Source organism: Paramormyrops kingsleyae, chromosome 15, assembly GCF_048594095.1.
Source record: "Paramormyrops kingsleyae isolate MSU_618 chromosome 15, PKINGS_0.4, whole genome shotgun sequence".
NCBI lineage: Eukaryota > Metazoa > Chordata > Actinopteri > Osteoglossiformes > Mormyridae > Paramormyrops > Paramormyrops kingsleyae.
The window spans coordinates 15,175,011-15,200,019 of NC_132811.1; the positions used below are offsets into that span (position 1 = coordinate 15,175,011).

Here is a 25,009-nt window from a genome sequence, read left to right on the forward strand (position 1 = left end):
TATTTCATTTAGACGATGATTAAGAAACGTGTGCTCAGTTGTAATAATACCACAATTCCTGTATCCTCTTCTGTGAATTTGTATACCCTCCTTCAGAGCGAGAGAGCAAGAGCGCACCTGAAAACTACTGTGCTACACACAATGTTCTGTTAACTTCATCTACATAATTTTTTCCGCAGCTGTATATATAGAGACCGCTCTATATTTTTAAACATATCTACATTTTTATATCCTGGTTTAATCCTGGTTGTGCTGGCAGAAGGCTACGCTGAGCAGCAGGTTGCTTCCAAAGTTTCTAAGACAGCAGTACACAGGAATAAGGTGAAGCAGGAGACACTGGAGACGACCAGAAACCAGCCAGGTAAAGGGAGGAAGTGACTTTCTAATGCCAGAAATGACAGTTAACTTATTCGACAGTTTTGCATGAATCATAGAATGACATCAAGTGACCTTCAAAAGGACAAAAGGAATGGGAAACATGAAGTGCAGGTGTGAAGTGCACAGCTAGGACAGTTCATATCAGGCTCCAAGAAGCAGGACTGAAGTCCCATAAAGCGAGGAAGGAGCCCTTCATTAATGAGAAACAGAGAAGAACCAGGCTGCAGTTTGCAAAAAAATATATTATTCACAGACACACACCCTTAAACTATGAAATGAGTGAAACAAAAATTGTGTTCTGCTCTCTGAATTTTTCTCTGTGGCTGTAATTATAGCTACAGCATGTTTTCTGCTCTGAGTATGTAATACACACATAGCCTCCATTTTCTCCTCTAATAACAGGCAATGGGAAAGTGGTCAAAAGAGTGATATGTAGCCTTGACATTGAAACTATAGTTAAAGGTGTCAGTTATGTAGTGTTTCTGGCATGATGTCAGTATGACTATCAACAGATCTTTTAGCTGTCAATTTTTGCTGAGAGCCGCTTAAAACACACATGCAAAATTGGTGCCACTCCGACTCTAGTCGTGGGCCAGAGCCACGAGGTGTATGCCGCACCTGAGGGGTACGTCTCACGCAGGAAGTATGGCTGCTCTATCCAGTTAATATGGGTGCCGAAATGAAAATCAATACTTTCCGCAGCCACAGCGCACATGCCATGTGTCCTGGGTCTTGTGCTTTCAGACTCTCATACTCATGCAAGAAATTTAACGGCAAATCTATATTATTCCATTATAAATCTAAAATTAGCTACATCAAAAGCGTTGGGGGTGGTTTGCAAACTGTACAGACTATTTACAAGGTAATAAAACTGTTACATGGGCTACATATAAATACGCATGTGTGTGCAGATTTGTCTCGAATTGAAAATGTCTCACCAACCAGCTGACCAAACTTGGTAACCCTGCCATTTAGGGCTTAACGTTATTGGGGGAAAATCAAATTGCAATATTTTTGGGTTTTGCGATACCTGTTCATAAGAACTCATTTTGCTATTTAATGTATTTCTGTCATGCTACAGATAAAACAGATATGACAAATTAATTTGATGCTCGTTTGTAAGTGCCAAGCGTACGTGTTGTCATTTAAGTGTTTTAACAATTTGTAGTGCGTGACACTAGCATTGTGACTTCCCAGTATCATTCACACATGTGATTTCATGACAAAATGTAGTTTGGAAACCAGACAGACTTGTCAGCGATTTCTGCTGGTGAAAGGTCTTGTAGTTTGTGACCCCACTGTTGCTGATCAGTCGTGCAGTGTGTAAACTACAACAACTTCAAGACTGCCGATATACAAGACGACAAGCTATATAGTGTGAACAGCAAAGCGATCTGATGACTTTAAAAGTCGTGTAATGTGAACTTAGTATTACTGCACTTGTGAAAAATAACCACAAATTTGCAGTAAGCTTACTTTCATTTTGGTGTGACCTGGTAATTTAACACCTTTCTTAGGAGCCAGACTTAGGTAGTTAGGCTCATTTGTTTTAATTATAATACATATGTTATATATGAGGCAATGCAAATTCCTTTTTTTTAAAAAAATGCCTCCAAATTAAGTTGAACAAACAGACAATTCCTTCCTGCACATGTTTTTACCTTCTAATAGACAGCAGGTAGTATTATAATAAACTAACCCAGGCTATTATTTTGTTTAAAAATATCTTTTAAAAAAATCAGTTACTATTTTTCTTTTGATTGAACAGAGACCCACCTGAACAGAGCAACTTCACAGTAGAACTTAAACCCAACTCGAATAGAAGAGCAAGTCATAACTTGTAACGTGAAACACAAGCTACACACCAATGATTGCCATGTTAATCTATAATTGCAATTAATGTCACCATGGAAGGTCACACCCAGAGTTTTACTCTGCCCGTAATGCAGTCTGTAGTAGGCAAACATAGTTCCTTCTTTGGACAATTACAAGTTCATATTTCAGTACTAGAATTGATGTTTATTAAAAATGGTAACAGGTAGTGAAAATTTACCTTGTTTATGTATTGCAATTAATGGCCAAAATTGTGGAAACACTTCCAATTTTTAGAGATTGCAGAACTTTATTCAACTTTTGCTCAAGTTGAATTGTTCAATTATAGAATTGTCTAATGTACATATTCACAAAGACCTTACATTGCACTATTAAATAAGTAACTCTATTATTTTATTATTTTTCTGCAAATTTATGTGTCAGTATTACAATCTGTTACATTAAACAAATTGCACAAAACACAATTATTAGCATTCTAAGAATTTTAAACAAATTCTTTCATGCGGGATCAACATTATACCTTGGCAATATGCTTAAAACTTACATTTTCCCAAGACGACAAAAGCCAGCAGGATTACTAATCCAAGAGGACTATCCATGTCCAAGAGATTACAGCACGAAGATTTCACAGCCTGTGTCCTGGTGATGACAAAAATACGGAATGACACATTTTTTTCTGACTTGTAATATATAGTTACACATATATATGTATATATATATATATATAGCCTTTGGTGGCCCCTCGCTCCGCCTACTAACCTAATAAGGAGACCACACCTCATACTCATAAGAAGGAACCCATTTTATAATATAAGCAAGACATGCCTTGCAAAGTACTAAATTCAAGAAGATGGCGGGTTTGGGCTCTATTGTGCACAAGCTAAAAGTCTGCTACACATACTCCTCACTCTGGATCTCTAGCATTAACAATGCTCCAAAATATGGATAGAGAAAACACAATAACATATCAAAGGTTCACACTCCCTACAAAAATGAGGGTTTGTACTTCATCTGGCTGGAACTACCCCATGAGAAGGGAACTGAACAATCAGAAAATAAAAAGCAATTACACAAGTAATTATTTTTACCACAGATGCAGAATAATTTCTTTGCAGATAAGTCACCATAACAGGTGACACTCATGTGTTCTTAAGCATCAGTTGTGAGGGATCAGGAACAGAAGACCGCAAAAGAATAGTTTCATATGCCAGGCAGAATCAATGTCGACAGTCCTAGTCAAAAACCAGAGAAAGAGCAAACAGGCTCTGAATGGGCAGGCAGAAGATTAGTGATGCCTGCTGTTATACAGCTGATGTGAAATGTCCGAGTGCGGCAATACTCTGATAACTGCACTCATAAAATACCTCATGTCCAATCAAATTTCTTGCTTGGAACTAACTGTTGTATACAACCATATATATACGTTGCAGTTTGCACAAGACAGGAACCAACCAATTGGTTATTTTGACATGCACAAATCATAAGTAAATTAATTTAAGTCAAAGTGATTACAACAACAGGCTAGGCTACTTCCAGAGGTTAAACATATCTCTGGCTAACCTTGCATTATTAGGTGAGTCCTTCAAATATGAATGTCTTCTTTAAGATGTTTTTGCATTGCAGTCGTGTTGTGGTTTAATTTAAGTTTTGCTTTGCAGTACTGAAAGATGACTGCACTTTGCCAGGTAATTGAGAAGGAAAATTTTAGTCTATGCTTCTTAATAATCAAGTAATTGAGTTTAATCGAGCTATCGTGACAGCTCTAATACATCTAAATAAAAATAATTATGACATGCTTAATAAATTTGCATAACACCACGGTGTCAGAACCCCTGAAATACAGCGACACTTTAAACCAATTAGCTTTAGGCATTTTAATCATGTTTAAGGTATAGCTACAGTATTAGCTTACAGTAGGTGCCTGCTGACATCAGAGTGATTGCATCATTAACTAGTGTTGTCATATAAGGTGCAGTGATGCTTCTGTTGCCTGAGTACCAGAGGGTAGATATTTCAATCAACAAGTCAGGTATTTATGTGGTACCAAAATGAGGCATCGAAATCTGCATTGGAATGTGGTCTGGTACGTATCGATTGTACAGGACCTGGGTTTTGGTACTCAGCCCTACTTTCGAGTGATAAATGTCAAATGATTCAATCACGTGGTAGTACAGCAATTGGCAGGGGCGTAGCACCAAATTCTGGGCCCTATGCACAAACAGTGCCCATGCCCCCCCTCCCAAAAAAAATAAATAAATAAAATAAACAGCCTAATCACACAAGACTTCACTGGAATTTGGTTTTATTTGTAGAATGATTAAAAGCCATAACAGGAAATGTCACCAAAGGTAGCCTAACATCATAGGCCTGCATGAAAACTGAACACTTTTGAAACGGTTTCACCACTGCGTTGGTCATCAAATTACCATGCGAATGCGATTTCAATACGCGGAAGTGCGGCTGTTTAGAATGTGAATAGCGATCTTCACGCGAAGGCGGTACTATACGCCCCCCATGCAGGTAAAACAAAGAAAGGTGATATGGTTTACTTTTTACCGATATAACCTAATTTTAAAAACTTGAAATACCTCCGACAATGGACGTTTTGAAAAGAAGACAGATTACAGATTTAGCCAGCGTTTTTTCCATGATTCTACACGAACATTTCAGCGAGATATAAACTGAAATAGACGAGAAAGATACGCGGCATCTAAGCAAGTGTTTAATGAAGTGTTTAATAATCACAGTTCATTTAATGTAGGCTATTTGCTTTCACATTTGGGCTCACCTTTCTTGGGAAAAAAAAGTTTGTAAGCAGTTGCTTTCCCTCATTTCTTTTTTTTTTTTGTTTCTTTCCTGCCTCTCTTTTCTTTTTTGAAAACCGGATTTAGCTTTCTTTGGCATCATCTTCCAACACGGATTCAGCTGATTTAGCAGAATGACCGCTAAATTAAATGCGCCTAGTTAAAAAGCCCGGTGAAGACTAAACCATCCCAAGGGGTGAGGGTGCTTGTCCTCAGGCACGGTAAGCTAGGACACAATTCAATCCGTCAACCGATTTATTTTCCCACAAAAATTACATTTACATTAGTTAGCAACATTTATTGCGATTGAATAATTTTAATATTTAAAGGAAAATAAAATTCCAGATTCCTTAGGGGCCCTCCCCCCACATGGGGCCCTGGTAACTCAGTCCCCTTTTTCCCCCCACTACGACGCCCCTGGCAATTGGTAACCAATGAATAATGCTATTTTTATGTATGAAATATATTCTGAATTTTCCAGAGATTTACATACAAAATTCTAAGAATGATTTAGAGTAGTATTTTGATCAAAAATGTCTAAACTGTTTTAGTGGTAAACCCAGAATGCACTTCCTCATTTCCTCCACAGTGCGGCTTTCCACTGCTGAGCGTGCCTGGCAGAAAGCGTGCAGCTAGCAGGCTTCCCATTAGAACAGTGCAAAACCACATCCTGGTACCAGTTACTGCTCCTTCAGAAACACACTTTTACAGACTATTGTCCATTTGCAGACTTATGCAGCCCTGGCAGTATGTATATATGGGAGGTGGCAGTCTTTGCTATTTATAAAAATGATCAAAAAATTTTTCATTGACTAGGTTACTGTCAATACTTAGTAAGCATAATTTTTTTCTAAAATATGAATTAGAAGTATTCCTATTTTGGTGATGATTTTTAAAAATAAAACAATACAGACAGCTGGCATTTAATTTGACAAATTTTGACAGGTTGAGTGGTTGGTTACATTGGATTTAAACTTTGTATGCACCTTATAGCTTGTAGGGATTACATTTGCCACTCCAACTTTCCAGATTTAGTACATATAAATATACCGATACATATACAAATTTAGGAATACAGGTAGTTCTCGACTTTACAAACTGAGAATCATTCCAAATCATCATTCCAAATTATCCCTCATTACTCAAGATGTCATAAAATGGGAGGTATTTTCCCATAGGAGTGATATAAAATGATTACTTTAGTTCCAGCTATAAAATGTTTAATATTTTTTTCATAAATTAAAGGAAACACAGACATATTATTAGAATAAAAAAATATGCACATTTAACCTAACAAATACTTGGAGAAAAATAAGACACTACTTTGCTAAAATTGTAACATTCGCAGTCAATTTTGGTTATGTTGATTTTCAGCAAATAGATGTTTTTTTTTCTTCATGTATCCTATTTTGGGCTGGTGGACAGGCTCAAACAGCCTGTAAAATGCCCTTGTATGTTAAAAAGATCAGGTTGGGTCGCGAAACAGAATGGTACAAATCAGGCACCATCGTAAAGTGTAATGCTGCGCATTTGCAGACATACAGGGTACAAGTCGGGCAGTCAGATGTTTCATAAAGCAAAGACATCCGAAAAGTTTGTTCGGGCCAATATGGTGTGTGTGTGTATATAATATATATATATATATAGAGTCCTCAAACTCTCTGAAAAGGAAAATATCTCACATACGCCCAATGCGCTACGGATGCATAAATAGTAATGGTGTAACAGTTCTGAAACCAAGACCGAATCCACAATACAAACGTTCACGATCGAGACAGAACCGCAACCACCCAAACCCCCCCCCACCATCTCCAACCCACTGCCGTCGCTGCAGGTGCAGCCAGCTCAGCTCTCACTGTGTAGCTAATGTCACAAAACTCACTTTTCATTTCAGAGTTTCACAAAACACATTTAAATCACAAAATTATTCATCTATTTAAAGTTAGTGCAAGCTCTAGCTCCACAGTATATTTTGTAAATATTAAACATTACTCCTCTTTTGTCTTCCAACTGCATGTGTCGCATGACTATTTTGGTCAAATCATGATCGAGTGATGACGTCTGCAGAAAAAGCTATGCTAATTTCATTAGCTAAAGACAGATAATTACCCTGAGATCGAAGAACCCCCAGCCACATCAAAGTCAGCAGTGTAGGAACATTTTGGTGTGAAGTATAGAGATAGCAATCATATCACAGACAAAACACATGCAATTTGTCGTGTTTCAAAAAACTTCAGCCAACAAGGGCTTATCAGAAGACATCCTTTGGACTTTTATCTCAGCAGCACATGAAAGGTTAACAAAAGTCTGAAATTTTTCTTTGGTTTTTACCCCACCCAGCAAAAAAAAATTAAAAATAGTATGAACTGAACTATGGCTCAAAAATTGAGGTCAGAACTGAACCATGGATTTGGAGAATTTTTACACCCCTAATAAACAGAGAAGCAATCAGGTCAATTAGTTATAACTGGGCAAAGGGCGTGGCTGTTGAATGATAATAATGGGATCGCCCTGGGGGTATTCCATGAAGCAGGATTAAGGGAAAGTCTGTCGTGTTTCGACAAGTCTGGCTCATTTAAGAGGGAGTTCCGTTCCATCAACATGTCTTAAATGAATTCCCGCTGAGTTTCCATGGTAACTTATGCAAGTGAAAAAGAGCGTTGTCTCAAAGAATGTCCGACGTGTGGGAACAGATTCCCAAAAGTATTGATAAACAGTATGGATAAAATTGTACCTCAATGTGTTATTCTAGGGCAGTGTTTTTGAACCTTGGGGTCGCGACACCATGTGGGGCCGCCTGGAATTCAAATGGCGTCCCCTGAAATGTCTAGTAATTGATAAAAAAAAATACTGATAAAAATATTTTTTCAACTAATAATTATTCTTTCAAAAATTATGATTAAAACACCACATACAATTAGAGGTGGGTGATACATCGATTTTATCGATGAATTCGAATTTACATTTCAGGACGATCTGACTCAGTTGTGTAAGAGATTCAGTGTAAATGTTTCTGAAGACACAAGGCTTTGAAAGTATGAGAGTATTTCACATCACAAAAGGCACTTTCCTACCGATGTCCTGGTTCTGAGTTCCTGGGCCGTCTCGAGCAGCAACTTGTAGATCTAGGCTACTTCTTGTCACTTTTCCACTGCATAACTGGACCTCTAACCCTTATGCTAAATAATCCTGGGAAACACAAAAAGCTTGTTGGTTAAACTTCACACAATTTCAGCTGAAACTAAACCAACACTCCAATATAATGGAGGATGAACAAGTAGTTTTGTTAGTTATTGTGGGGATCGATCACACAGTCCGAAAAACTGGACACTGTCTTTTATTTAAATTTGTCGACCTGCAACATTTTTATAATTCATTATTAAATCTGGCCAGCATATCAATCTTTCATTTTCCAAAGAATAAAAAAAACATTGAAAGGTTATACTGATAATAAGCACTGGCAAGTTTTACCACTGGCACTGGTGGCATTAGACAAAATGGCTATTGCACTTGTGGACTGGCACGCCTTGCACTGTACTTTACATAGTGCCAATACTCGTAAAAAATGTCTGTGATTGTTACGTTCGCGGCGGACGAGCAGGCAGGAAGCGGCGAAGGACGAGGCAGGCAGGTAGGTTTGCAAGAAACGAGGGTTTATTTGGGGAGACGGGGCAGACAGCAACGCACATCACATCAATGACGGACACCCAACTGAGGAAGACATGGACTGATATATGAGACAAGCTGAAATAACAGGGAACAGCTGGGCACAATCAGGGAAGCACACGTGGATGATGAGGGGTGTGGCATACACGAGGATCGGACGAGCTGGGCGTGACAGTGATGTGTTATGTCAGTGAATGTAAGTGTGTCATGTTCTTGTGAAGTGCCTAATGTAGTGTCACCCCCCCCCCCCCCGTACTTTAGCCTTCCCCCTGTACTGTGTGTTTGTAATTCCCTCCCAGTGCTGTTGGATGTGTGTACTGGTGCCTTCCCCTGTCTGTGCCGCTACTGGTATCCTCTGGTAAACTGTACACAATAAAGTGTTGTCTGCGTGTTTTTCTAAGCATGTCTCACTGCACTGACATTGCAATACTGGTGTCAGAAGTGGGATGCCGGGTGATCAAAGAAATCAGCTACCTTGTCCGTGATCTGCAGGTGGGGAGGAGGGACACCCTGAGAACTGAGCAGTGCTTTCCTGGGGGGATCCGATAGGTCCAGTGCACCCTGCCCGCCACACTACCTGGAAGAGCCAGTCGTGGCTCTGCAACAGCGCAACACTGGTGAGAGACAAAGGCAGTGAGAAGACCATCTTGAAACTCTCCCAAGCATGTCTCACACAACGCATGGAGTGAGGAAGAGATGGCGGTGTACCTGGTGCTGGAGGGGTAAGCGCTGCAAGCCCTCCGCAGTTAGACCCCCGATGAGCAGCTGAATGACGCCGCTCTGCAGGCTCTGCAACATCCCAGCCACCTTAGCGAAGCTGATGGAGCGAGTGCTGGTCCACGTCCCCAGCAACCAGTGCACCATTTACCTTGATGACCTGCTCAGCCACGCTGTCAGTTTCAATGGTGCGTTTAATAACTTGAGTCCAGAAGGCTGGCGTGCGCCTCAACCCCCAGAAGTGCTGTGTCCTCCTAGGTCACGTAGTGAGTGGTGAGAACGTGGCAGCAGATCCAGGGAAGATCTCTGCAGTCAGAGACAGGCCCATCTCGCTCAGTGTCATGGACCTCCATAGCTTCCTGGGTCTCACCTTGTACACTGGCAGTTTGTACAGGACTTCCCCAGCACTGCCAACCCACTGCACCGCCTCACAGAGAAAGGGCAGCACTTGTGGTCCGGAGATCGCACCGCAGCCTTTAACCACCTGAGGACTGCGCTTACAGAAGCCCTTGTATTGGCGTACCCTGATCCCTCACTGCCTTTCATCCTCGATGCCGATGCCAGCAACGTTCTACCCTGGAGCAGCAGTGTTTGAGACTGCAGGAGAAGGAAGCATCATGGGACTACAGCAGCACAGGGAAGAGGAAGATAGTAGATGGCCAGAGGATGGGGACACGGAACTGCCAGAAGACGACTGTAATGAGGCCTTGAAGTTCCATGCAACCAATTAAGACATGGACATGAATTGATTATTGTTTATATGTTTTGTACTCAAACTTTCTGTAATGTGCATAAATAAAAAAAAGCCTCGTATTGGTGTCATATTTCAGGTGGTCAACTGGAATATGGTCATTTTTGATTGATGAAGTTTTGTATATTTTAATGTTTTAGAATTTACCATCCTCTGGTGAGCAGAAGGGTAGGGTCACTACTCAAAAGACCTGAGCCCAGGTAACTACTGGATAATATAGTTTTGGGTGCCTGCTCAGTAATGGGATTTTCCCAATGATAATCTGACAGAGGGGGGAAGTTTTTAATTTATATTAAAGTATTTATTATTTCTGGGACTTTATTATGCATTTTTTCTAGTGGTCATTTATGGAATCATTTTTACAATGTATTGCTGTTGGCAAAGTTAATGTTTGAAAAGTTTTGTATTATCCTTGTTATTGATGTACATTGGTCACATGGTTTGATTCAGCAGGATATAAGGAAGCTACACAAGGTTCCACAAGGCAGAGAGAAAGGAACGAGGCAGATTGTAGAGGGGTGCTGGTACAGTCATGGCGATGGGCAGCCTGCTTCAGTCTCCAGTCTTCTTGTTATGTGTCCCTCTGCTGGCCAACCTTGGTAATACTGCTGTTGTCCTGCCGCAATATGTCATGTCCACAGAGTCCGCTCCCTTGGCTTGTCTGTATTTAATTTATTTGGCTTGGGTAGGAAAAATGCTCTCTATTGTGTCGTAGAGAAACTATTAATGGTTCTGGTAGGAAAGAATATTTGGGAGAGTTTTTAAACAGCAAGAAATCGTTGGGCAACGAAAGGGAAACTATGCAAAATCACTTTATCAGCGATTGTTGCTTTGAAGGGTCTGCTGCTCCCAGACCGACGCCTAGGGAAGTATATTAATGAGAAAAGTCATTGATGCAAAAAAGCACGTTGAATTATACTGATCGAATAAAAACTCACATCTTTTAATAATGCCTGAATAAAAACGCATTGCATTTAATAATGTTCATTTAAACATGGAATATTTCAATTGACAATATTTCACTACTGTTCTGAAGGATCTGCTGCCTCTAGACCAACCCACTTCCTTGTCTGGTATTTTCCCCCAGTGTTCTCTTAATAAAACTGGCCCTTGTTTTTCCTGCACCATTGTGTCCTGAGCCTCTTTACCCGTTACTCCATATATTTTGTTAGTATCAGTGTTAATTTTGACAGAAAACTTTTAACTACAGTTAAAACTTTTTAAACTACAGTTGATTAAGTCGACTAAAATTAAAAGTGCAAAAAGTGTAATGTTTACAGTTTCCCTTTGATTTCTGAAAGTCATTATGTTCACCAAGATGAAATGAAACCAACGTTAAGGAATGGTATTAAGGTCTGACTGTGCAGTACACAAAGACAGAGATTTCACTCTTATTTGAAACAAACATATTATTTACCTGGAAATTGAGTACTGTAAAATCAGTAGTGCCATTAGTGCAAAAATAAAGAAAAAGTGCAGAGGCTATAGTGCCACCAGGTCTGCTCTCTCTGAATATTAAAATAAAAATATAAAAATAAATATTTGTAGACGTAGTTTATTGGTGATTTCATGTTCATTGAAGTTTCCGCTTTTTAACAACTGCATAAAGTAATGTTATTTGTTATATAAATCAACTCAGGTGAAACAAAAAAATGTACGTTTTCAGGGTTGCCAAATCTCAAGCATCTGGCATGATACGCTTTCAGACTCATGCAGGAAATCTTAGTCTGAAAATAAATGTCGTTGATGATAACTAGGACGAAAATTTTTCGTCAACAAAATTAACATTGATTAGTATCATGGTAACACACTGTATTGTGCATCTGCTGTTATTGTTCTTTATTGTTGGCTGTTGTCCTTATTTTCGTGTGTTTGTTTCACACTTGTCTGCAGGAAGAACATAACTTATAATTCCATTATACTTGTACTATGTAAATTGTGCTACAGGGAAACCTTGTTATGTAAAAAAAAAAATAACAATAATAATAATACCCACAATTTTTATACCTTTGAATCATTCCATATCAAATTACCCAGAGGGTCCCAGGTCACCATCTCAGATTCCACTGAAAAAAATCAGAGGTGCTCCTTGAGGAGAAATCCCAAATTTTTATTTTGTATTTCTAATAGTTATGAAACTTCAGCCTTTTGAAATGTTAAATAATTTTGTGCATTTTTGCCAACTCAGCAATTCGGTCCAACTTCCAATATTCATAGCTCCTTTGATATGGCATACATCAAACACTGTAAATCGGACTAGCAATGTCTGTAGAATTCATTAATGTGATGTGCTTTTTGTCCTACAAGGCTCAGAAAATGGCCAGACATTCAAAATGATGCCCCCTTTGATTATGCTAAAGTTTCCTGTGATCTATAACATACTAGGCCAATAGGCCATGCATATACAGTAACCATATGTTACTGTAATAGTATCAGAATAATTTTTTGAAATTTGTTCAATTTTCAAACTTGCTTTTTCCATGTCCTCATTTGACCATAGGTGCAGTTAACCATGATTTTCATATTTTCGCTATGTATTCTTATATCTGAAGATGATCTCACAAAAAAATTGTGTTGTTGCTGAGCTTCTTTCTGGAGTTACATTTTATTTGAAGAATGAGCTGTCATGCTCTTGTTGCTGTACAAATTCAACCAGAACACAAATATTGTGTTTGCAGCTTGCAGTTATGTAAACTTACAGGTATGCTGCTTAGGTATACAATGCATTGTATATGAAAAAAAGTTAAGTTGAAATCACAGAAAAAACAGACGTGCTGGAGAAAAACTAAATACACTAAAATCATTGCTAAGTCGCAACGTGTGGCTCAGTGGGCTAAGCCTGTGTGTCTGTAATCACAAGGTTGCCGGTTCAAACCCAGCCTCAGCACGTTTGTGGGTCCTTGAGCAAGACCCTTAACCCCCAACTCCCTGGGCGCCGCTACAGGTGGCTGCCCTTTGCGGACAACTTACTCTACAAAGAGCACGTTGAGGGAGGCGTAAAAACAATTTCCACACGGGGATCAATAAATTATTATTAAAAATGTTTGTTTATGAAGGGTATTTGAAAAATGTCATTTGATATTATTCACCAAATTTGATGTGGGCTAGTGCAATGCAGTCAGTGTGCAAGAGAAGCGGGAGAGGGCTGGTGCAAGTAAATTATAGAGGCATGTTAAGTGTGATCATGGAGCAAGTTAATTAAATAAGGATTCGAGACAGGAGAGCGACAGGAAAAAAACACCCAAACAACACCAGTGAGAAGCAACAGCCAAACATGCACAGCGCACTCTGAACCGGAAACTGCTGATTTACGCTTCGGCATAGAATCTCCGCCGTGTACCGGCAGCCTGTCACACCCTACCCGCTCTGTCTGTCTGATCCCCTTATTTACTCTTGGGTAATCACTCACAGCTGCCTTGTGTTTGCTCCCTTCTTAGTCTTGTATTATGTACAGTATGTAGATTATGATGAAAATTTTACAATCTTGTCCATCAAAATTACAAACAACAAGAAAGTCTAAAGCAGCCTCTGGGTGGCATTAAAGGAAGGAAAGGGCAGCTGCAGAATACATTTGATCCTATTACTCTAAAAGTATTTTAGGGTGTTTTTCAAACTTTGCAAACATGTTGCACTGGGGAAGATCTGGAACTGATCAAATTTTAAGAAAACTTGCAGTGTTTCTTAGTTGTGGCCAGGGTTCAAAATACACAGCGGCTTTTGGGGGAGCCCTGTTTCCTGGGGTGTACCACGGCTTTCCAAGTCACATGCACGCATACACAGATAAGTGCGCAGCAGCCCAGTCAATAACAGGGTTACTGCGAAAAACATTCCACTATTACTACTGCAGGTAGTTAATACTGTCCGTAACATTTCATATAGGTACAATAACAACAACATAAGAATCACGCAAGAAGTTAAATAGTCTAAACATCTCAGGGGAAGCGTTCAAGGGAGCTTGTGTCCTTTTTAAGGGGGGTCGAGACCCCTTAACTCCTCCGTAATTCGAACCATGTGTGTGACACAGGAAGGGACAGGCAGAGACACAGATCTGACAACCTGATTACAATGAAACAATATAGTCTCATACAAGGCTGGTTTTTAATAAAGATTTTCATGGAGATGTGGGGAGATTGGGAGGGGTAGAGATCGTAGAGGTTGGGGGTGTGAGAGGAGTAGGGATTTGATTGGTGGGAGGGGGTGACAGGGCCATCCAGGGAATACATTGTTGCCATTCTGAAAGCATCTAGTTTTACATGTTATTTCAATGTACAATGTTTATTTAAGAACTTACTATGAATTTTGCTTCTGAATAGCATACCTGTCATACAAAGCAAACGCCAGATTCAAAAACAGAAGAGTAAAAATTGCCAGAAATCCAGTTATGGGTTTGTCATTATCTGGAAAACAGGAAAAAAACAACATGATGACATCATTCAGTTCCACGTGCAGATTAATCAGCAGTATTTGTAGCATTGGTCAGTAAAAAACATCTAGATTTTGATTAAATAAGAAAACTGTGACAACATTCTAACCATTATACCAGTTTAGCATGGCCAGCATAGTAGTCTGTAAACACACATTTATGTTTGTATCATGTAAAGTAGTGAATACACATGTAATATATAAAACCTTACATTTGGTATCAAATTCCTTGAATGCATCATCACTGTAAAAATGGCCATTCCACACTTTAACCTGAAAAATGAAACATGATTATTTTTATATAAAGCAATGCAACAGAGTAATATGTTGAAATAAAAAACAAGCAACAGAGCTTTTTTAATTGATGTTGTTATATCTTAAAAAATACTTAGCATTCTACAGAACCTTAAACGTTACACAAAAAGGAAGTGAATCATTTAAGTAGAATGACAGCTTCCTTTCGAGAGATTGATCCTTTTTTAAATTTCTTCTACAGTTGTCTTCAGTATCTGAAATGTCTAAGGGATGATAATTTCTGGTCTATATTCAAAATTAAAACATCTTTCTGTATTTTTAATTAAATGTTTATTTTAAGAACTTATGGTACCATTTGTGCAAAATTTCATCTAAGGCTACCAGTGAGAATTATAGTTTAGTTACATTGATAGCTTCAAAGGTTACATTTAACCAGTGTCGATTTACTGTACGTGATGCACCACATGATTGCAGCTTGAGCTACATTGTTTTGTCCAATAAAATCTACCAAAAACATTCCATTACAATCATATGAGAAATTAGTGTACCCAGTGCGATCATGTTTTATGTGTAGGGAACTATCACTGCTAGTATTTTCAGTGATCAGGTATGTGGATGTAAAAAGCGATCTCAGCACTGACAAGTACTACACGTGGGTTAGTATCACACTGTTATACAAGATCAGGGCCACTGAAATGTTCCCACCATTGTCAATGAAATACCTCAAATACTGTAGTATATATGTATTAAAATTATTATATGTAAACCATATAGTGAGAACAATCAATTATTACTTTGTCTTTGTTAAGATAATTTGCTGTAAGATATGGGTGGCTATACAAAAACTTGCCATTTTGTGTCCCTCAGGAAAAAAAATGCTCTGTAAATTTCAATAAACAATCAAGTATTTTCTAATTTCATTTTCCTGGGGGTTATTCCATAAAAGTAGCTAAAGAAAGGCAGACTTTTCCTTAATCCTGCTTCGTGGAATACCCCCCAGGTTGTCGTCAACTTTGTTACTTTTCAGGAAAACACCTCTTAAGAGATAAAGGACGGTTTCAAAAGTTGCATAACTTCCAGGAAGTTGGATCTTTTGCCTTTTTTGAAGGTGTGAAAAGACAAGTGAATGCTCTCTTCTTTTAACTAATTTTCTTTGAGTCATGTAAAATCAGACAGAGGAGGACATGGTCATTGTGTCAACCCTGTTACCACAAAAGGATGTGTAATAAAGTTATTTCAAATTTCAAATGTACCTGTACAACAACATATAAGCTTCCCTTGAATGCGCACCATGTGGTGTCATGTCCTTTACTACATGGCCGCCAGTAACATTATTCATAAAGCCTCTTATCGTCAACCCTGTTACCCTAGAGTGGCAATAGGGTTGACAGAAAATATATGCTTTTACATAAAGCTATATTCCTATTAATATTTACAGGATATTTGCAGGTTACCTCCCTAACTAACAGGATGCTACAATGTATTGATTATTTTTTATTATACGTTATTACAATATTTAGGTTAATGTTATTAACTATAAATGCCTTCATAATGCATTATAATTGTCAGTATAAGAATTAAGGATGCTTGGTACTGCATTATGAAGGTATCTATACTGCATTATAGATGAGAGCATCAAAGAGAATTCATGGTACAACAAGTTTGTTGTAAACATGTATTTAAAACCTTTTTAAACAGTTATTGATATGTGAGTAACAGGGTTGATGAAAGAGACATGGATGTTGATTATTTGTAAAAGTACATTTAAAAATAAGATGGCCTGAGATGGTTTGGCAGTTTAAGGTAAATATCTGAATCCAAAAGGGTGTTTAAAGTATTTTAAAACAAAAATTTGAAAATCAAATATTAAGAGTGGGAAATGGCATGTTTTTGTATAATTACCCATATAAGATTTGCAAGTCAGTATTTAAACATAAAGTTACACTTTGTGAAATATGATACAATTGATAAAAATATGATAGAAAACAATACCTTCACTTTGTATGATGATAAATAATAAAGATTTTTAAAGGAAAAGTAGCATTTTTTAAATTCTTGGGAATATTCTGTATCATAACCAATCCTTTGTATTGTTGCATTGTACTTCGTTTGAGGACCATATACATCTTTTTCATCAAATGTGCAAGAAACATTATAGGAATTGTGACTTGTCTCTATGATGGTAATATCCACTTTCCCCTTTGGTTCTGTAAAAAAAGGGAAAAGCACTTTTAATGTAAAAATTTTATTTAAAAGCCACTTAAATTACATGACATAATAAGTTATTTTTAATTATACATTGACACACACTGTTGCCTCACACCATTATTCTGAGCCTTTGAATGATTCTGTGTGTGTGGAGTTTACATGCTTTTCCTGTGCTGTGCAGGTTTCCTCCTGCAGTCCAAAGACAAACAGTTCAGCTAAATGCTAAGCTGCCTATGATGTATGAGATTCAACATTCAAGAGGTTTATTCGTCAAGAACACAGTTGTACACATACAACATGTAGTGGAATGTAACCCTGGTCACTCCAAGCAGCTGTGCATGATAACAAAAGAATATATGAAATGTTCAGCTGTACATAATCTATACATAAGTGATAAGCAAGAGGTATTTTGCTGTACAATTTAAGCGCAATGTGCAAGAGGCCTGAGGTGTGTGCCAATGATTTGGACAGTGTATTAAATCTTATAATTTATCTTATGTCTTTATAATTATTCTAAAATGTAGAGAGTAATACAAAGAAACCTTTATATGGGTGGGTGTGTCCAAAAGTTTGACTGGTACTGTATGTACCCTGCAATGGAGTGGATGTCAGGGTTGGGGTCATTCGTCAATTCCAATCCAAGTCAGGAATTGGAACTGAAGTTGGAATTTAAATCTCCCTGAAATTCGACTTCAGTTCCAATTCTGCTCCCCATAGTTTTTCTCCAGTCCCAATTCCAGTTCCATTTCCTGATTTGCACTGGAATTGATGAATGCATTCGGGAATGGCCCCATCCCGGGTGGATGTACCCCTGTCTTGTAACCTAGAATAAGCTCCAGGTCCCTTGGCAACCCTGACTAGGATACGTGGTTGAAAGATGGATGGATTTATATATTTTTATCGTTTTTTTATTTTAAATGGAAAAAGACAGTAAACATGACTTGTTGCACGTTCAATTGTTTTTGTTTTACTAGAATTGTTCCTACATCTTTAGTTACATAGTTATGCTATTGTGTGAGTAATGCACAGTTTTTATTTAATATCTTTGATGCAAATTTCAGAATTATATAATTTGCATTAAATTGTCCAATTCAAATTTTTCATGTCTTTTTGACAAAAGAACTTAGCCTATGCATCCAGCTGTGGGCAACTGCTATAGATTCACACTCATCCATCCATCCATCTATGTCAGGGTTGCTGAGGAGCCCTGAGCCTATTCCAAGCAGCACAAGGCAGGGATACACACTGGACAGGATGCCAGCCTATCAGACTGCACACACACTCACACACTATGGGAAATGTACAGGCACCAATTTCCAAACTGCATGTCTTTGGACTGTTGTAGGAAACCAGATTAGCCAGAAGTAATCCAGGGAACACAAGGAGAGCATGCAAACTCCACTTAAAGGAGCTGGGATGAGAATCACATTCCCAGTCCTGAAGATGGGATGTCACTGTACCAAACCCTTAAGCTCAGTAATCTGTAATAAAAATAAAAGAGAGAATAAAACACAGAAAGCAGAATACTCACTGCCAGGAAGGGTCTGGATAGTTTTGTCCTTTGTTGTTGATACAGGTGTTCCATAGTACAAGGCCTTCACAGAGAATGTATAATATGTGTATGGAGTTAGTCCTGTGAAATCGTGTTGGTTTTCCTGGCACTTGCCTGTAAAAAGAAAAAGCAAATAAACAGAGTAAAAGTAGTTTTTCTAATTTATTACAAAACTGATATTATTGTAGAAATTACTCTTTCTTATAGAATAACACGTAACAGAATTTGTTGCATTTGGAAGTTTAATTTGTTTTAGTTTGACTCTAAAAGGTAGATGATTTTTAAAATCCTTCTAAAGTAAATAATTTCTAAATGTGATGAGAAGTATTGAAATGAGGCAGTTAATGGATGTCTGGAGAAAAAAGCTGTTTATAATGACACAATGATAAAAGAACAGAATTAAGAACATGCTAAGTAACTGAAGACAAGTTATTCAGTATCTATTCTCTCTTCAGTATCTAGTACAGGCTCATAGTAAGCCTGAACATATCCCAGGATGCCCAGGGTACGAGGCAGAGGCACACACACTATCTATGGGCAATTTATAGATACAAACATACCTAAATAAATTGCATTTGAAAAAGAAATCAGCACAAACATGGAACATACTACCTGCACACAGACAGCAGGGGAGGGATAGAGCCCAAAACCCCGGAGGAATGTCGCCACCGTGGTTCCCATTGGGCAGCCCATTAAAGCAGCTTATGTATTATTTCTGTGATGACTGAGTTTGTAAGCAGAATTACTAAAACTTACCTTGTTCTTTTATGCAACTTTCAAAAGTAAGACTATCCAGGAGCAGAGGACACTGTGTGCTTGTTCTGTTCAACATGAGCTGGACAGAAGTATTTCCTGTCTTATTGTCCAGGTGTATGTTTATATCTAGGAAGAAATTATGAGACACTTATCACTATTATTTTTAACTTTTTTGAAGTGCTGCACTTTTTTTCTATTTCAGTTTAAATTATAGTCTTTAAATATAAGATTTCCATTGTTTCTATTTAATGCAGTTTCTGATCATTCCATTCATTTTCTGTACCCACTTGTCCAATTGAGGCCTGTGGAGGTCCGGAGCCTATCCCAGAAGCTATGGGCGTAAGACAGGGAACAACCCAGGATGGGGTGCCAACCCATTGCAGGGCAAACTCTCACTCACCATTCACACACACGCTCACACCTATGGGCAAACTGGTATCTCCAGTTAACCTCAGTATGTTTCTGGACTGTGTGCAGCGGGAGAGCAGAGTATGCAGAGAAAACCTGATGACAACATGGGAAGAACATGCACACTCTACACACATGGAGCCTGAGCAGAGACTTTGATCACAGTCCCAGAGGAGTGAGGCAGCAGTGTGAACCACTGAGCCAACCCTGATCATTCCTTCTGCTCTTAAAATACGACTTAAGTAACTGGAAACAGGTCGTAGAAAATTACTGTTCAAATAGTGCAACTAGTACTTACCACACAAGGTGTCCACTGTTATATCCGTAACAGTGATGATGTACTCCTTGTAAGTTACTCTTGCAGTGCAGGTGTACTTGTGCTGTGGTATCAGCTGGTCAAGGCTGAAACTCTCTTTTAATAAAAAAAAAAAAAAATATATATATATTTTGCTGTAAACTTTATGGTGTCTTGTCGACCAACATAAATGATTTTATCTCTCAGATTAGGCTGGAAACATATAATTGTAGGGCCTTAATTCATATTTACTTAATAAATGTTTGTCATACATTTTTAAAAATATCTTTTTGTTGGAGAATCCGAAATGGTAAATATTTATGGTTGATCTTAAATTTTTATTCCATAAATTTGGTGAATGACCGTATTGTTTCGGAAAATAGCTACATGTTTACACCTTGAAAACCACAGGCTATGTTTAGTTACCTTTGCTTGTATTTTTACAGCTGTAATTAAATCCAATGCCGGTGCATATCGCTGGTTGATTTGTCCATTTTATTTGCGGGGGCCAGGTTCTAGTATATTCTAGTGAGTTGGTTTTTATAACTGCAAAAGTAAATTGTGTTTATTGAACATGTTAAAAGTTTCAGAAATTGCAATTATAGCATTAGTCCATCATGAATAAAATCAAAGAAACATTTTTGCAGTGTTTCTGAGAAGGATGGCATTTCTCTGTGAAATACTGACTTAACTGTGCAAAATTCCTGTAGTTTCAATTATGTATCGATGAAATAATCTTATATTGTAAACAGGTTAAATGACATATATTATGATTTATCATTACAAAATTATAGACTTGTCAGATTTGTTTGCATTACAAGAAAGAATTTCAAATAACAAACAGGCAGAATTAAAATTAACATACCTGGTCCAACATGATATGTTTTGGTGATGCTACACCGCTTTGCTTTGACACTGAACATAAGGTTTCGGCAAGAATCCTGCTCCTCCATTATAATACACGTATTATTAAATGTGCCTCGTTTATTGAGTTCATAGGTAAGAGTTACATCACTCATATCCCATTTCACTGAGTAACACAACAAATCTTTTTTCAAACTTAAGTTGATATCATTTTCAGCTGAGAGACAAAAAAAAACACAAAACAATGTCATAAATTCATTTTCCATATTGCACACCCATTAAGGTCACAGTGAACCTTGCACACTACGGGCAATTTACAGAGACACAAATTCACCTGAAGGTTGAAACTGGAAAAGTCATAAAGGACCCATGCAATCTTCAAGCACAATGCTGCTATAGTGCTAACTGCTAAGCCACCATGTCATCTACAGCAGAACAAATACTGTAACCTAAATTACATTGTGACATTAGTATTAATAAATAATAATAATCACTTAATTAATTCCCATGGGGAAATTGTTTTTATGCCACCCTCAAATTGCTCTTTCTAAGCAAGCTATCACAAAGGGCAGCCACCCGTGAAAGTGCCCAGGGAGCTGGGGGTTAAGGGCCTTGCTCAAGGAGCCACAGATGTTTGAACCGGCAACCTTCTGATGAGAGGCACACAGGCTTAGCCGACTGAGCCACATGATGGCCCAAAAGAACCATAAGAAATGAATGTAACCTGAATACTGGAACATAAAAGGGGTCATTTTAATTAAATCTTTAATCTTAGGCTTACCTAAATCATTGGTTCTGATGGATTCTGGTGGTTTTAAAGTACAGGATCCTTGAGTTGCTATTATGTTTCTGTAGGTTGTACAGGGCTTTGCTGAAATTTCTCTTTCATTTGGGAATTCCACACTGTATATTTTATTATCATCATCATAAAATGTTACAGTACTTGACTGACCATTGTCTACCGTAACTAAAATGCCATATTGGGTTTTACTAATTGAGTAGCTTCCTGTAGTACAAAAATAAAATTCAGAAGTTTGAGAGACTGATCTGTAAATGTCAAGAAGAAATCAAAGCAAGTAATGATGTATAACGTGTGAAGTATAATAAATGAGGAAAAGTTGGTAGAAAATGGAAAAATAATTACTGTATGTTGGTGGAGTAAATGTGAATCTTTTTGGAAAGACATTTTCCTCCTTTTATTTTACAAGGTCTTTTGAAATTTAATATGAGTAACATATTTTTGGTCACATATCACCTGAAACTCACCACAGGATTCCTGTGTAGAGCCTGTTAGAGAAAAGAGCACAATGAGAAGCCATTTGGGAACAAAAGAATGAAGGATAATAATTTACATAGAAATGCACAAGAACCCCCTTAGAGAGAGAGGCATCCTCTGCAGAGAGAACCCCAACCTATAGGACCCCCTTAGAGAGAGAGGCATCCTCTGCAGAGAGAACCCCAACCTATAGGACCCCCTTAGAGAGAGAGGCATCCTCTGCAGAGAGAACCCCAACCTATAGGACCCCCTTAGAGAGAGAGGCATCCTCTGCAGAGAGAACCCCAACCTATAGGACCCCCTTAGAGAGAGAGGCATCCTCTGCAGAGAGAACCCCACCCTATAGGACCCCCTTAGAGAGAGAGGCATCCTCTGCAGAGAGAACCCCACCCTATAAGACCCCCTTAGAGAGAGAGGCATCCTCTGCAGAGAGAACCCCAACCTATAGGACCCCCTTAGAGAGAGAGGCATCCTCTGCAGAGAGAACCCGAACCTATAGGACCCCCTTAGAGAGAGAGGCATCCTCTGCAGAGAGAACCCCAACCTATAGGACCCCCTTAGAGAGAGAGGCATCCTCTGCAGAGAGAACCCCACCCTATAGGACCCCCTTAGAGAGAGAGGCATCCTCTGCAGAGAGAACCCCACCCTATAAGACCCCCTTAGAGAGAGAGGCATCCTCTGCAGAGAGAACCCCAACCTATAGGACCCCCTTAGAGAGAGAGGCATCCTCTGCAGAGAGAACCCCAACCTATAGGACCCCCTTAGAGAGAGAGGCATCCTCTGCAGAGAGAACCCCACCCTATAGGACCCCCTTAGAGAGAGAGGCATCCTCTGCAGAGAGAACCCCACCCTATAAGACCCCCTTAGAGAGAGAGGCATCCTCTGCAGAGAGAACCCCAACCTATAGGACCCCCTTAGAGAGAGAGGCATCCTCTGCAGAGAGAACCCCAACCTATAGGAGCCCCTTAGAGAGAGAGGCATCCTCTGCAGAGAGAACCCCACCCTATAGGACCCCCTTAGAGAGAGAGGCATCCTCTGCAGAGAGAACCCCAACCTATAGGACCCCCTTAGAGAGAGAGGCATCCTCTGCAGAGAGAACCCCACCCTATAGGACCCCCTTAGAGAGAGAGGCATCCTCTGCAGAGAGAACCCCAACCTATAGGACCCCCTTAGAGAGAGAGGCATCCTCTGCAGAGAGAACCCCAACCCATAGGACCGCCTTAGAGAGAGAGGCATCCTCTGCAGAGAGAACCCCAACCTATAGGACCCCCTTAGAGAGAGGCATCCTCTCCATAGAGTCCAGTAATATGTTTAGGTAAATTTGTGCAGGTGGGTGCAGGTGAGAATGCTGTTGTACAATTATTCACCAATACGCAATTCAATGCTTTTGAGAAAGAGCAACGGAGCATTGAAGAAGGAGCCTCTTATTATTGCTTATAGTGCAGTCTAGACAATTTGGTCAAAGTGCTATAAAAGAGCCATTATGGTTCTGAGATTTTGTGCAATTGTATTACAATTTGGCATATTGGAAAAAAATTCAAGTATCAGATATGTAAATATCACAGAACACAAAACATATGGTAAGAAGTAACATTCAATAATGCAGTGAAATATTACCTTCAGTAGCAGTACTACCGTCAGATGAAGATGAGAGAGTGAGTGCAGGTGATGCTGTGGAGCTGGCTGCCAAGAAACCCAACCCAACGAATGCAGTGTGAGTAAGAGCAGTGGAGCATGGAGGACAGAGCATCTTTCACTTGTTACAGACTAAAGTGTGGAAGACAGAGGATGTTGTGATTGTTCTAGTACAGTCAAAGCGTGATGGTTGACACTTGACAGTGTTACGAGCTGAGATTTTGGAGTGAAGATAACATACCAAATATGACTGAATCTCTAACTGTCCAGACTATCTTATGCTGGCAAAAGAATGTCATTCAATTATATAAAGAAATTTTACGTTGAGAAGGGAAACTACTGACATTGCCAAGTGAGGATTGGAGAGTGGATGCATGTACAGTAAGTGCATGGAGTTGTGGAGATGGCTGAGCAACCAAATCCAATGCGTGCAGTGTGAGAGTGAGTAGGGGAGCGTGGAAGAGAGAGCATATTGTTATCACTAATGGCACAATCTCAGCATTATGGTTGATGATGGTATGCTATAGATTTGATTTTTGATTTTTTAAGTGAGCAGGTTTTGGTTATGGAGCTGCTGTAGGGCTGAGATTTGGGACTGAAGATACCAGAGTATAAGATGATCCTGTATACTGCAAACTCCAAAAATGTATCCAAAACTGCCTCACATTTGGTTAAAAATATTGCCCAATATTACAATGACAGTTTACGTTTAGAAATCACATTAGTGATAGGTGAGGATGGAAAAGTGGATGCAGGTGAGGATGGAGTTATGGAGGTGGCTCAGCATCCAAATCCAGTGCGTGCCGTGTGAGACAGCAGGGGAGTGTGGAAGAAAGAGCATGTTGTGATTGCCTTAGTATAGCCAGAGAATTATGCATGACAGTGCTATAAATTGGCTGTTATGTGGCTGAGATTTTGGACTGAAGATGCTAGAATGTTTCCTCATACTGAATGCTCTCAATACCTGACTAACAACAATCTAGACATTTAATATTGACCAGTAAAACAATGATAGTTTACTTTAAGAATTGACATTTGGATAAAAATGAGGATACCATGATCCTACAAACTGCAAACTCCAAATATATATCCAAAACTACCTCACATTTGGATAAAAATGTTGTTCAACACTGCAATGTGAGTTTACCTTGTGAAACCACATTAGTGACAGGTGGGGATGAGAGACTGC

The 25,009-nt window shown here is 38.9% G+C and overlaps 1 protein-coding gene and 1 long non-coding RNA gene across 2 annotated transcripts in view; both read right to left on the reverse strand.

The window, feature by feature from the left end:
- Positions 1–5,122, reverse strand: part of LOC111840145 (receptor-type tyrosine-protein phosphatase C-like) — a 60,053-nt gene extending 54,931 nt beyond the window's left edge. The window contains exons 1-2 of the mRNA XM_072699423.1: positions 5,000–5,122; positions 2,756–2,850 (exon numbers count right to left, since the gene is read on the reverse strand). Of these exons, the coding sequence (XP_072555524.1) occupies positions 2,756–2,850; positions 5,000–5,118 (214 nt within the window). The 5' untranslated portion in view covers positions 5,119–5,122. The remainder of the gene's footprint in view (positions 1–2,755; positions 2,851–4,999) is intronic.
- A 14,219-nt stretch (positions 5,123–19,341) lies between these two features.
- LOC140578469 (uncharacterized) lies at positions 19,342–21,004 on the reverse strand. Its single transcript, XR_011982646.1, has 4 exons — positions 20,911–21,004; positions 20,472–20,591; positions 20,049–20,162; positions 19,342–19,468 (listed from the first exon to the last, which is right to left on the reverse strand). It is a non-coding gene; the product is annotated as an uncharacterized lncRNA (long non-coding RNA).
- Positions 21,005–25,009: the final 4,005 nt, after the last annotated feature.